This window comes from Sinohyriopsis cumingii, chromosome 16 (assembly GCF_028554795.1).
Source record: "Sinohyriopsis cumingii isolate HCF-2022 chromosome 16, ASM2855479v2, whole genome shotgun sequence".
NCBI lineage: Eukaryota > Metazoa > Mollusca > Bivalvia > Unionida > Unionidae > Sinohyriopsis > Sinohyriopsis cumingii.
The window spans coordinates 36,870,452-36,886,199 of record NC_142976.1 but is presented as its reverse complement, the minus strand read 5'-3'; the positions used below and the strand labels follow the sequence as shown (position 1 = coordinate 36,886,199).

Genomic DNA, 15,748 nt, shown 5'->3' with positions numbered 1-15,748 from the left:
TGCTCTGGTGGCCTAGTGGTTAGATTGTCTGCCGCGGATGGGAGAGGTTGTGGGTTCGATCCCCAGTTGAGTCATACCAAAGACTTATAAAAATGGTACTAACAGCTGCCTCTCTTGGCGCTCAGCATTAAGAGGTTAGTGTTAGGACTGGTCGGCCTGGTGTCAGGATAATGTGACTGGGTGGGACATCATGCTACATGTCTGCGGCATGATGCGCCAGAGCTAGACATCACTATAAACTGTCACACTGTAGACATCTTAGCAATATGACTGAAACATTGTTAAAGCTATGTTAAAAATCCAAGTCACACACACACACACACTAATACTGTTCTCATTGTTGACTTGCATAGTTTTCTTGAATCTTACAGTCTTAAGCCTTTTTTAGAGAAGAGGTTGTGGAAGTTTGTGATTTGTCTTTTCCAGATGTGACAGTGAGGTATGACTATGTGTTCTGGATGGGAGATATGAACTTCCGTATTGAGATTTATAAGGGCAAGCAGGCGGTGGAAGATCTGGTCACCAGCATACAGGACAAACAGCATCCAAACTTTGAGGACCTTCTCTCAGGAGACCAGCTAACAAAGCTACTGGTGGAAGGTCAGAGAAAATGTTATATTTAGACAAATTTTGTTTATTCATTTTTGTGCCCCCAACCCCACCCAATCAGTTGAGGTAGCATATTTTCTGTTTGTTTTGCAGAGCAAGTAAGAATAAATTTTCTGCTAATCATTTGGTTCTAAAAACATACACAAGGAAAACAGGCTACAAAAATAGAAACCTATGATAATGTGATACCCATGAAGTAAAACAAATGGCAATTTTTTTCTGTTTTGACATATTGAGTAATGAATGAAAACCAGATATTATTTCTTGTTTTATATATTATATATGTCCTTTCACAAGAAAATGCATTCATACATGTATTAAGTCCACAACTTTATTTGTTATCAGGTTTGAAATCTCTCACTACCTTCTCCTATATAATTTGTGTTCATGAAAATCTACACAACAGATACATTCTGATTTCATTGGTGAAGTTAAGACATTGGTCTGACATTGTTACACTTTATTAATAAATTGTCATGTCAAAATAAAAATGCCAGCAGGATATTATATAAATATGTAATTACCATTAACGAGAAAAAAATCAGACTTTGAATTTGAAAGAATTCAACCTTCTCAATTTCCACCAACTTTTGTACAAAATGATCATTTTGGCCAAACCTCCATTCTAGACAGCTTCACACACGTGCCATGAAAGGAAGATTGCTGATTGGCCAGAAGAACTGGAACATTTCTAGGTCATTACCCAACCTGATTTTAGTGAATTAGCTGTTGTCTTTACATTATCTGCTTTATAAATGGATTGCAACAGCATGCATTGTATGAAAGTTGTTGGGAATTGGCTGAAACACTTAATATAAAATATTCATTTTGAATGAAATTTGGCAACATTTTTCTTGTGAAAAGTAATTTCATTCTTAAAGAAATATCTGCTGTCATCTTCTCTTCTGATAAGAAAATGTATCAATAAAGTTTCAGTCTTGAAAATACCAGCTACCTTTTACAATGATAACATTGCCTGACCAGATGAAAGTCTAGAAAAATTTGATTTTTTCAATCTCATGTGTTCTCAGAGGTCAGACGCTTCTTTTCCCAATTGGATAGACAGAAAAGAGAAATGAGAAATTAATAGAGCAGCACACATTTAAGGTTTACTAATCAAGCTATTTTTATCTTGCTAAGCTTATATGTGGAATGAATTGCCCACTGAACTTAGACACAAAGACACAGTGATCCCATTCAAGAGTGCTCTTAAAACTCACTTATTTCGACTGCAAGAACAAACTTAGAGACCTAATAATGTTTCCTACCTTAAATATTTTCAGCATGTTTTTTTATGTTTTCTAATTTCATGGTGTTTGTTTTTGTTGTTGTGGGGTTTAACGCATTTTTCAGCACACAATAGGCTATGCATGGCGGCCAGTATTAATGGTGGAGGAAGAACCCCCCAAAAAATTGGGAAGAACCACTGACCCACGAGAAGCTACTGACAAGCTTTCTCACATACCCATATTGGCTGAATCCTAGACTCGAACCCACGCAGACAGAGGTGAGATGGCAGTGATGGGTAATGGAGAGTGCTTTAGACCACTCGGCCACGCGGGGCCCCGTTTGTTTGTTTTTGTAATCATATTATTATATATGTTTTTTATGTTATAGGTGATGTCTAATGTTGTAAAGTGCTTAGAGCTTCTAAAGATTAGGCGCTATACAAAGTCCTTATTATTATTATAATTATTATATGAGTGACTGGTGGCTGAAATGCAACCTTTATTCATCATTACACTGTTAAAAAATTAATAAGAATGAGACAAATTACAACTACAACTATTTTTACTACTATAAAAATAAAAATACTATATTGTAATAGTGCCTGGGGAAATGTACCACCCACCCACCAATCTCATCTGCTGGTAAGTACACAGATTTGAAACAAAATTTGGCAGTATGAAAACTTACCATTTAATCCAACAATTTCCACCCAAGTATAGGAAGTCTTCAGCTCAGTGTTCAACCCTGTACTTTGTTTCTAAAGCTTTTTCCTTGGGGGAAATCTCACTATCTAAATTGGAATCACCATTACTGACATCACTCTCTGATCTTTGTGGCCAGGCCAGCATGTGGATAGGTTGATGCAAATTTACTTTTTTCTGAAGGCAGTTGTGTCCATTTATTTAATGTAATATACGTGATATTTTGTAACTGGTATAATATATATATATATATATATATATATATATATATATATATATATATATATATATATATATATATATATATATATATATATATATATATATATATATATATGTTGGCAGTCATTCAAGCCAGGTACAATAAAAAATGGATAAGTGTGTGAGTAATTATTTTGAAGGACTGGATTATCTTAATTCATTTCCCAAGAAGAGATAAGAACAGATGTCATTTGAATATTAGGTGACAGGATGTTTATTTAACATAAAAGTTTATCAGCACAGGTGCATAGCATAGCTGTGGGTTCTAAATCATTGTAAGTTTAAAAGAATTCATTGTAGGACAGCTATGGTTAAAGGCTCAGGGAAGAACACTGAGTACAATAGTTAAGTAACAAGGTAATGGTCAAAACACTGACAGTTTAAAAACATTTAGAGAGTGAGTTTTTACTTCCCTTACACTTAGATTGTACAGTTCACATGATTTCATGAAAGGGTGGTCACAGCTAAACAGGTGTCAGGTGTGTGGCATGAATGATAAAGGTATTTGTCAGTTGTGGAAATAAGCATCTACAAGTAACTGATTATGAAACTCTGTTATGGCAATGAATATGCATTGAATCTATTGCTCAAATCAAATGAGTTGTCAGCTGTGAAAATGATGCAGGTGCAAGGCTTGTTGAGATAAAATAGTGGACTTTATAATGTATCATTTAATGAGATAAAATAAGGGATGGGGGCTGACTTGTTGATGTATTATTTAATGAGATAAAATTAGGGATGGGGGCTGACTTGTTGATGTATTGTTTAATGAGATAAAATAAGGGATGGGGGCTGACTTGTTGATGTATTGTTTAATGAGATAAAATAAGGGATGGGGGCTGACTTGTTGATGTATTGTGTAATGAGAAAAAATAAGGGATGGGGGCTGACTTGTTGATGTATTATTTAATGAGATAAAATTAGGGATGGGGGGTGACTTGTTGATGTATTGTTTAATGAGATAAAATAAGGGATAGGGGCTGACTTGTTGATGTATTGTGTAATGAGAAAAAATAAGGGATGGGGGCTGACTTGTTGATGTATTGTTTAATGAGGTAAAATAGGGGATAATTGCTGCTAATTAGAATATAGATATTACAGACATTTTTAATCCAAACCATGACTGTAACACCTGATTAACATCATATTTATTACAATTAGCTTAGCACCGTGACTTGGTCCATCTGTCCATATTTCATGCAATTAGTGTAGCACTGTGACTTGGTCGACCTGTCCTCATTTTTTACATTTAACAAAGAACAATCACTCAGTCCATCTCTCAACATTTCTTACAATTAGCATTGCACAGTCACTCAGTTCATCAGTCCATATTTATTACAATTAGCAAAACACAGTGACTGATTTTATGTGTCCATATTTCTTACAGTTTGCACATAATGGAGACTCATTCCTTCTGTCCATATTTATTACAGTTAGCATAGCACATTGACTCAGTTCATCTGTCCACACTTCTTACAATTAGAATAGCACATATACTCAGTTCAGGTGTCCATACTTATAATTAGCATAGCACATTGAGTCATTTCATCTGTCCATACTTCTTATAATTAACATATCACATTGACTTAATTCAACTGTCCATATTTCTTACAATTACAACAGTGAATGATTTTATCTGTCCATATTTCTTACAGTTTGCATAGAATGGAGACTCATTCCTATTTCTTCTTACAATTAGCATTGCAAAGTTACTCAGTCTGTCAATATTTCTTTTAATAGCATAGCACAGTGACCAGTTCATCTGTCCATATTTCTTACAATTAGCATGGCACAGTGATTCAGTCCATCTGTCCAGATTTCTTACCGTTAGCATATCACAGTGATTCTTTGACATAATTTAATGCCATCTGGTTGTTGTTGTTGTTGTAGTAGGGTTTACCGCCATTTTTCAGCACACAATATCTATACATGGCGGCCAGTATTAATGGTGGAGGAAGAACCCGGGAAATACCCAGGAAAAACCGCCGACCCTCGAGAAAACTTTCTCACATACCCACATTGGCCGAACCCGAGAACTGCCATCTGGTGGTGAACTGACTTGTACATGAAAATGTGCATTAAGTTTCATTTTTGTTTCTGCCTTTCTTTTTAGATCCTTTTGTTGACAAATTTGGGATCATCACAATTGTGAAACCAAGAGGTTCAATCATTCAGACTGAGTAAGACAGCTGAACAAATTACTCATTGTCAGAATTTATGTGTGAAGATTTTGTGGCTGCAATCAAAACAAGTCCTGAATACTGTTACCATACATGCTTGCTTAGATGCTAAGTCCTGGATTTCAAACTGCACAGACCCAGATCTGCCATTGCATGATGCACTAGCATTTCTGGGTCTATGCAGTTTGTTAAAAGTAATCAGTAGAAGAAACCAAATAGACTCAGATCTGCCTGCACATTATGCATTGGCAGATTCTGGTCTGTGTTGTTTGGACTCAACTTATAATTGAGTATATATGGTAATTCATATATTTTCATGGGTTTCAGTTGTCATAATTTGCAAAAATATAACATTTTTGGGTTATTTCATTTATGGAACGGATCCTATTGTTTGCAGTGAGAGACCATTGTTCATTGGGTCATATTCTTAAAACCGTCAGATCCACTAAAATTGGTACTCCATGAAAAAAGTGACATCACAGTATTGAGGGTCTGAATTAGAGAGCTTCCAGTGTAACATAACCGATAACAAATATTATTTATGTTTACTTTTGCTTATTGATAAAAATACTTATTTTGTATGTTTACTTTGTCTTATTCAGGTGCAATTTTCACAGGCTTCCAGGAAGGCAGGATTAATTTTAAACCCACTTACAAGTTCGACATTGATGCTGACACATACGACACCTCAGCTAAAAATAGGATCCCATCCTACACAGTAAGTCTTAAGTTCCAAATGTCACACAGAGTTCTCAGTAGTAAGTCTTAAGTTCTTGATTACATACTGATTCCTACACAGTTAATCTTAAGTTCCAAATGTCACACAGAGTTCTCAGTAGTAAGTCTTTTGTTCGGAATGACACACTGATTCCTACACAGTAATAATAATGTTTTTCCTCTCGAATTATATCTGAATACAACACAAAATACATATGCAGACTTGATGTTACAACAAGAACACAAGAAATAAGAATATGAAAGCTGTCCAGTCCAAGATACTTAGGTACAAGCAAGAAAGCTAAAACATGCATATTATCACTACTGCTACACGACAGATTGCAAATGACCAACATTGTAATAAAAGTTCACGTGATATAACCCGTTTCATGGGAATTAACTTAATTCTTCTAAGGTACAACCTGACTGACCTTTCCAATACAAAAAAAACATGATGAACTTGTAAATATATTTACTAATCTGCTATTAGTAACTGTCAGGACATACATAAGCATCTATTTATAGATCTATGAAATTTTACGCTCGTAATATCTTAAAATAAAACCAACGCACATACAAAATTCCAACTGAAGATACTCACTACAATATACAGCTGTGAATAAAAATGACAAAAACTATACATTTATTTTAAGGATTTTTTAAACCCTATTTTCCATAATCATACACGCCAACCATTACGATTCTGGTGTAATCATTATGCTTTTTTCAGCAAATTACGTTTTTCACGAGACTTCATATGGATTACTCTTTTTTACTACACTAAAAACTAAAAAATAAAGCAATAAAAAGTTTCTGTCATTTTTATTATCATCTCTTTATTTCCACTCATAAATTTGAGAATATTCTTTAAAAGGAGTCTGCTGCATAAGAAAAGCATAAGAAAACTTTCCTTATTTGCTATTTATAGCAACAATATATGACCCCATTCCAAGAAAACAGGTTTCTTCACAAGTGCATTTTGCTTAACAGATTCATTTTAATAATAGACTGGTTAGGTAGTGAACCAGTCTATAATTTTAAAGAAAATGACATCAGGATGTTAAGTGAAACGCTTTTCGGTGTTAGTTGTTGTTATATGAAGGAAAATGTTAGAGGAGATGGATTGTTTCAAACTTCAAAACATGTCAGATCAGAAAAAGTGACAAATCACTGCTGCTTTACAAACTTTAAAAGAAGAATATGCAAGTAACATAATACAGCACTCAGAGGACCTGACCATGATCATTGCGTTGACCATGATCATTGCGGAATTCCAGTTCACGATCATTCAGCAAAGGTTATGCATGTAGACTAGTTGAAGTGAGTGCTGAATACAAAGAATTTTTCAGTATATTTTGTGTTTGTATTCTGATTCTAATACATACGGATTTTGCCATTTGTGTCAAGAATTTGACCAGCTGCCGAACCAGGTTAGTCGTAAAAATGTATCTCTTCATACATGCTATAATTCTGGCATGTAATATACAGATTACACTTTTTATGTCCAAATTACGCATTTTTGCTAAGTATTAGCAACGATTATGCTTATACCTCTCAGAGGGTTGGCATGTATGCATTATCATTATCTACTATGTCTAGTTTGGGTGCTGAAATTGATTCAGTACTATTTAGCCAGGATTATGTTAAACCTTGTATATACTTCCATGCATATTCATAAAATTTCTCCTTGAATACATTCCTTGATCATATTAACATTAAGAATGTAAGACTGCTAACTCCCAAATCCATGCCTACTTAAAGAAAAAATTTGTCTTTTCCATCTATAGCATGGGGACAAAGGGCCAATAACTCTTACACATTACCTTTTCATGTCACTAATTTTTAAGCTCTGGCCACTTAGACCACCGGAGCAGTCTAATAAACAAGCTACAATCATTCCTGTGTCAGTGGCACAAGCACAGTTGGATTACAACAGGAATCCCTCCGGAAAACCCCCAACTGGAAGTGATGTTAGGTATAGATACAATCGATACAGTTTGTAGAGCCCACTTTTTGTCGGATTTTGTTACCATCAGTGCCAAGGTAACTACCACTTCACATCAAATTCCTCGAAGTGAAGTTTATCAGAAATGCCTTTCAGTCTTGGACTCTGCAGGAAATCAGTCCTGATTATGTAAGACAACTCCATAGCAACGAGTTACCTTCACAAACAATTTGGGTACCAAATCCGCTAAACTGTGCATACAGGTTTGTCAGTTCTGTGTTGGTGCTGCCAACTTCAGCTTAGTATACAAGCCAGACACATTCCCTGCAGACTCGTTGTCCTGGCTGAATCTCGTGCCAGAAAGGGTCAGGTTATTCATCAGATTTGGTGACTTCTTCCATCAGTTTTTCTTCAGATTTGTGCACTTCAGGGCCATCCAATCACCATCTTTTTACAACATGGTGGAACTACAAATTACCTACGTTTGTCTTACTAGTTCCAGACCCAGAAGCTTGGGCCATGGATGCACTGCCAATCAGTTGGGAGGGATTATGGGTCGTTACTCATGATCTTAGTACTAAAAATAATATAGAAGATAAGAGGTCAGAATTGCAAGATAATTCTGATAGCCCCTCTCATGTCTGACAAGTCCTGGCCAAGGATTTACTTGATCTAGAGATAGATTCCGACTAAACTCAAATAAGCATGGTCTCAGGTGTTCCATCCCAGTGCAGACTGTCTTCTTCTTCATTCAAAGCTCTGTTCAGGACAACCTTGCAAAAGAAAGAATTTAGATCTTTCATCATGAAGAGAATTTCACAGGCAAAGAAGGCCTTTCATTCTGAAGGCTTATAAGGCTTAATGGCATGTTTTTGATAAAATTGTTCCTTTAAGTGCCTCAAGCTTTCATCTTGCTGACTTTTCTCTGGCTCTCACAGGAAATAAAGTTAGCCTCAATTCCTATCAAAGACTACTGCTCTGTGATATGACACATTCAGGCATCATGGCAAAAGTTATATCGATTATGATAAAGATGTATCGGCCATTCTAGCCACTTTTGTTTTGAATATGCCCAAATTTTTCATGCTGCTTTCAAAATGGAATCTGGCCTGGGTCTTAATATAGCTAATTTCAGATTAGTTTGAGCTGTTATCCCAGACCTCTCTGAAGCTGCTGCTATAAAAACCAGTTTCTGATAGCTTTAACTTCAGCATGCAGGATGAGCAAGTTATATTCCCTTTCAATCAATCTAAATTATCTTTATTTCAGTGCAAATCATTCAGTGATACAACCAGGCTTTTTAGCCAACAGCTGGTTACTGTCATTGGGAAATCATACACTCCCTCTCATCTATAGGTAGGTCAAGAGCAGTGGCCATGCAAGATCCTGTTCAAACCTTCAAACACTATTTGAAGTACACAGAGATAAATTGTGGCAACTGCAGATGACTCTTTTTTTCCTCATAAAGGCAAGAAAGAGGATATTTCCTCAAGCCTGATCTTAATAGCATAAGTGGATTTTACGCTCAGCATTCTCTGAAGTCTTAAAAGATCCGAATCACCTCTTGAGGACATCTACTCATGAAATTAGATCAGTCTTGGTGAGTCTCACATTTGAATGCAACATTTCAATCAGAAACATAACAGAAGCAGTTGCCTGGCATATAGAGTCAACATTCTCAAGTTTTTATCTCATGGATTTAGCTTTGCAGAAACAAAACCTGACTCTGATTGGTACTGTGGCTATGGCTTAGGTAACAATCAGACACAATCAAAAACCAGTACATCCTCTTAGTTTCGTGAGATTTGCAAATTAATTTTTGATGGTAAGAAGATTGCACCTGATATAGTGGTCACAAATCTCATGACCATAGGCTGTGTTCATTTAAGTGGGAGAGCGAGTTATCATTCATATTGAGAATCAAAATCTTTCTTCACTGGATTGATGCGGGAGGTCATGGGTTCAATTCCCTGCCGAGTCATACCAAAGACTTACAAAAATGGTACTAACATCTGCCTCGCTTGGTGCTCAGCATTAAGAGGTTACTGTTAGGACTGGTTGGCCTGGTGTCAGAATAATGTGACTGGGTGGGACATATGCTACATGTCTGTGGCATGATGCCCTAGTGCTAGACATCACTATAAACTGTCACACTGCAGACATCGTAGCGATATGACTGAAATTTTCCAGATCACACACACACAATTTCCTGGAATGAGACCCAAGGTGTAGGTAGGACACTCAGCATTCGCTCCATCTGTTACCTATTCTCATAATGTTAATGTTGTTGTAGGTTTTTATGCCATATTTCACCACATAAATTGTAACTTGTAAATATGGTGGAGGAAGAACCTGGGAAAACACCAGAAAGAACCACTGACCATAGCTACTGGCAAGTTTTCTCACATGCCCCTATTGGCCAAATCTGAAACTTAAACCCATGTAAACAGAGATGAGACATGTGAATGATCGGTAATGGTGAGCACATCAGACCACTTGGCCGCCTGAGGTCCCTAATGTTAATGTGATCAGGGAACATATTCAATTTAAAAAGCAAATTTTTCTAGTAAATTATGTTTCTACAAGAATGCTTACCTGATCACATTATTTTTTAAAAATCTTCCTGCCACTGCACTATACAAGCATCTTCATTGGTATTTTGCTCATCTTAAAAACTAGCAACACCTTGTGTTGGCATGCAGAGATAATATACAAGTTATTGCCCTTTGTCAGTATGTCATAGAAAAGATAAATGCTTAGATTAAAGATACTGCAGGCTTATATTCCTAATGTTAATTTGATTATATTCTCATGACAACATAATTCACTAGAAAAATGTGTTTTCTTGTTAAGATTGTTATTTGTTTCTGTGAGGATTTTCAGTGTTTCATATTTCATCTGTATCATTATGCAAGCAACATTTATTGATTGAATGGTCTTTGTCTATGATTTTACCTTTCAAACTCTTTCTATCATTTTTGCTTGAAAACTTTCAAATAATTTTAGCTTTCTAAAGAATAAAAATAATCAACTTTTTGTTGTTATAAATCCTGAAGAAGATATTCATTACATTAACAAACTGAATTTGGGATAATCTGACTTGAAAATTGGCTTGGATTTTTAGAGTTTGACTTCTATATTTGAAGTACTCATCCCATGGCAAGTGGCTTTTAAAGAGTATTTAAAATTCCAAAACCACTTTTTTTGAAAGAATGTAAAAGAAATGAATTAAAACTAAACCAAATTGTATCCGAAGTTTTTTTAGGCCTATAAAAGCCACTAGCCGAGAGGACTTATATGTGGAAAAATTTGTATCCCCAGACACGATTACTGAATGTCATTTACCCAAGGGACATGTACATGAAAAACTTATAATACCATGACACAATTACTAAATGCCACCTGGCCAAGTGAAATGTACATAGAAATTCTTGTAGTCCATGGACACAGTTATTTTAAATGCCAACTGCCCAAGGGACTTGTACATGGAAAAAGTTAATAGTCCCTGGGGATGATTACTAAATGCCACCTGTGCATAGGGACTTGTACCTGGAAAAACTTATAGTCCCTGAACACAGTTGCAATTGTTAAATGAATAAGAGAAGAAAAATCTAACCCAGATTTGCCATGTTATTGGTTTTCTTCATGCATAAATCTATACCACATAAGAAAACTCAACTTTTGACAGCAATTTTTTAACCTTTGTCATGACCCAAAGAGATGAACATTGCTTGTACAGCCTACTTTACTGTATCCAGAAATTTAGGTTGAAAATATTAGTCACATTCAACCGAGGATTACAGGATCTTAAGTTCACTGGAAAGTTTAAGTTTACTTCCACCCATAAATGTGTATACCCATAAAAATGTTATGCAAACTACATTTGTCAAAAGGATTCTTTATACATGTATTACGTTTCATTCATTTTTGCGGTGTATCATTTTTCTTTATTGAGAAAGAAGCTGTAAATGATTCTAAACAGGTCTTTTTTTTTCCTTGGGGTCTTTATTTTCTTGGTTTGAGGCACCAAGATGTCTATGTCTATGAATTAAAGTGGGCTCACAGTGGGAGAAAAATTTTGGTGATTGCTCTGCATATTCTAAACTTGCATTTCTTCTTTTAACACTCTGCAGGACCGAATCCTATACCGTGCTAAGAAGAAGAATTCTACAGTTTGCATCTGTTATGATTCACCTGCAAGTATTCGATGTTCAGACCACCGCCCAGTATATGCTGTGTTTGATACTGTCATACAGCCAGGCAAAGAAAGGTAGGTCATAGTTTTTATGTCTTGCAGTTTATGTGTATTTACATTTAGACTCAACTATTACATTTTCTGTATATGTATAATTTATTAATCTGATCTTATTACGATACTGTCTTCAACTTTTTTTACCACATGTTTTTAAAATACTATTTGTTCAGATGTATAAATAAATACTTGTGTAAAAGTTAAGAATGATTTTTAGCTGATTTCTTTGTGCCAAAATTTAGAGACTGGATGATGTTTTTATATACTTTAACTCATTTGGCCCCAATCCTGTCTGTAAGCGTGATCTGGTTTCTGCATTCATTGGTCGATCCTGCCTGTAGTCGTGGATTGTTTACTGCATTTAGTGGCTGATCCTGTCTCCAGGTGTGATGAATGTGTGTTAGATACATTGTCTCTGATTGGTTACAAATGGGTTTTTTCCAAGAACTAAACAACTATTAAACCAATCAGAAATGATTTTACTTTCATTTGTGGAAATTTAAATTGTTTAGAATTGTTTGAGAGCAGTTGCACTACACATGTTCTGTTCATGAAAAATCGTAAATGATGGCAGACATAAGAGTGATTTTTGATGAGAGCAAAAATGAGGAGTTTCTCGGGTTTGATCTCGAAAATATTGTGCAAGCTGAGGAAAGATATGTTCAGCAGTTGGATAATTTGCGAGATTTAGATTCAGACATAGAAGTTTCTGAGATTGAATCATCAAAAGAGGACGATTCTGGCAGCGATGATGATAGAGTTCTTGCGGAAAAACATATTATTGTAGAAAGTGTATAAATAAGTTGTGAAAGACTTGGACAAATAGGAAGGAAAAAAATACATCGCAGTGTAGCCAAATTCATTTGGAATAAATGGTGAACATTTCATGGATTTTAATTGGATATAAGAAGAGAAATTAAGGTAAGGGTGAATGCATGTGCACGATGTTTTCAAACGGGTAAAAACTCTGGGGCACAAGCAGCTAGACACAGCTTAGTGCTTCTGGGGCATAGCAGCAGAGGTACTGATAACAGTGCTGGGGCTGAATGAGTTAATATCAAATCTAGCAATAATTCCAGCCCTATTTCCTGCCACGTTTGGTACCTTAATCTCTTTTTCAGATAAAGAGTTGCAATGTTAACTTTTCTCTTATTGTTATAATGAAATGTAGCACTATAATTGCCCATTTTACCAGATACTGTCATTTAAAGTAAAAATATTCTTTCTAATGGCAGTAACTACTGGCAGAAACTGAACAATATTAAGCACATGCTGAAAGAATGGATGTCATAATAAATTCATACACATATTGGTATCTGCCACACTTTCTCATTGTCAAATGTACAAACTATATTTATGATAATTATAGCCCTGTCTGACTCTTCATCCATCCATCAATCTGTCAACTGTTGTCTGACTCTTCATCCATCCATCAATCTGTCAACTGTTGTCTGACTCTTCATCCATCCATCAATCTGTCAACTGTTGTCTGACTCTTCATCCATCCATCAATATGTCAACTGTTTGGTATCAACAAGACAACTTCATTGAAAATTATTAGATTTTAACCACATTTGACATGTAACTTTAGTTGGAGCAGACCTTAAAGGAATTAAAAGGAATTAAAACCTTATATTTTCTCATTGAGAGCCTAATTTCCTGTCCACCTAACTTTGGCTTCCACAGCTGAAGTTCACCAAGGTTTATTGGATTTCAACCACATTTGGCATGTTCCTTGATCATTATGAGACCTTAAATTAGTTTGATTTCCAGCATTCCACAACGTCATTTATAGGAGTTATGTCCCCTGATTGCAGGTTCTTTGGACTTTGGTTTTGGCAATATAAATTTAATTATATTTGTTGGATTTCAACCAAAGTTTGCCTGCTGTTTTTTTTTTTTTTTTTTTTGTTTGACCTTGAATGAGTTCATATTACAGTATCCCACAGCATCATTTACAGAAGTTATGTCCCCCAATTTTCCATCCTCCCACAGCATAACTTTATTACGATTTGTTGTAAATCATCCAAACATGATATGTTGCTTTATATTGGCCAGATCTGAAATGATTCAATTTTTCAAATATTTCATTACATAGTTTACTCGAGTTATGTGCCCTGATATTTCATCCCATAATATTACTTTACAAAGGATTGTTGGATCTCAACCAAACTGGTCATGCAGTTATGCATTGATGAGACCTTAAAAGATTTTGATTTCCAGTATTCTACATTATCATTTAGAGGTGTTACAACCCTGATTTTCCATACACTTAATTTGTTTTATCTTCAAGAATGATTTTGTTAAGGATTCTTGTATTTTAACCACATTTAGTATGTACATATTGGTAAGATGATGAACAAGTCCTATTTCTAGCATAGTAAGACATCATTGACAAAAGTTGTGGCCCCATTTGTCTTTTTACCTGACTTTTGTTTCGTGCAGCACTTATTTACTAAGGATTGTGGGATTTGAATTAAATTTGGATTGTAGTTTTACGGTTACTAGAAACACCAAAATATGCTCAAAAACCTAAATACACATGGAAATACACAATTATTTGCATCTTTTGGGTGTATATATTGGTGTACAGCCCAATATTATGATTTTTAATTGATTTAATAATAATGATAATAATAATAGTAATAATAATAATAATAATAAGCAAACCAGACTTTTATTTAAGTGATTTTGATCTGAATAAGTTACTTTTTACCAATTTCAGGTGCAGTCCCTGTAATTATGTCACTCAATCACACTTGATTTTACTCGATTAGACAGATATCGTAAATTGTGAATCGGAACTTAAAATATAAGAGTGAGATTATGATTGTGACAGTCCAGAATATATATTTACATGTTCTCGGTGGAACTATAATATACTTGTAAATAATGATTAACAGACATACAAAATGAGGAAAACGCTGTCCAATTAAATATGACCAAGTGACTTCATTACACAAATGGAGCAATAAATAGAAAAAAGTAAATAATTCCTATAAAAATCACTACAATAAAATTATATTTTGCTTTTTAATCATTATTAAAACACATATAAATCATAATTTTTGGGCATTCTATGTCATCATTTGGAGAAATTATTGCCCCTAATGTGCATGTTCTTCTAACTTATTCTTAGTACTTTTGTGCCACTCAGGCTCAAGGTTGAAGTCCCAAAACTTCTAAAAGCCAAATTGTAATTTGAATAAAGTGAGAATAAGGAAACTTCCCTATTTTTTATGACATTGTCTCCTACTGCATAATTAAATTTAATTGACATAGGTGCACCGTAAATATTTTATCTAATATTTGGGTTTGGAGCTTGAATATGTGTTTTGTGCTCAAAATGTTTGGAAAAGACTCAGTCACATGGAAATCATTTTGAATTTGACTCCAAAATAAAAGAAACATATTATCATTTTTATAATCATTATCATACAAAACCAATTAGAGGCCAAAAAAGCTTCTGATTTTACAGCAGGCAATACATAAAAAACTACACCAACAAGTCAGAAATTCACACTCACAGCTTCTGTGATCATCATCGTACATAAGCATCAACAGCAGCATAAATGGGGATGTGGGTAAGTAACATGGCAAGGAAAACAAATTTTGGGTAATAGTGACAGTTTATGGTATGTTGGGGGTGGTGTCATTGATACATAAGAATTATAATCTCCTTTGTCCTACACAAATATTTGTATACTAAATTTGTAATATTATTGAATGCTATATATGAAGATAAAGCTAATAAATTGATTGCAAACTTTTAATGTAAATCAAGTTGGCATGCAGTACTCACAAATGTGTGCATTAGCAAAATTGGAGTGGCCTGCCTCTCAGTATCAAATCA

General features: G+C 34.9%; 1 protein-coding gene across 1 annotated transcript in view; it reads left to right on the top strand.

Moving 5' to 3' along the window:
* Window positions 1-15,748, top strand: part of LOC149780216 (phosphatidylinositol polyphosphate 5-phosphatase type IV-like) — a 60,367-nt gene that overhangs the window by 29,301 nt on the left and 15,318 nt on the right. The window contains exons 7-9 of the mRNA XM_089936973.1: window positions 427-600; window positions 5,584-5,699; window positions 11,777-11,913. Of these exons, the coding sequence (XP_089793099.1) occupies window positions 427-600; window positions 5,584-5,699; window positions 11,777-11,913 (427 nt within the window). The remainder of the gene's footprint in view (window positions 1-426; window positions 601-5,583; window positions 5,700-11,776; window positions 11,914-15,748) is intronic.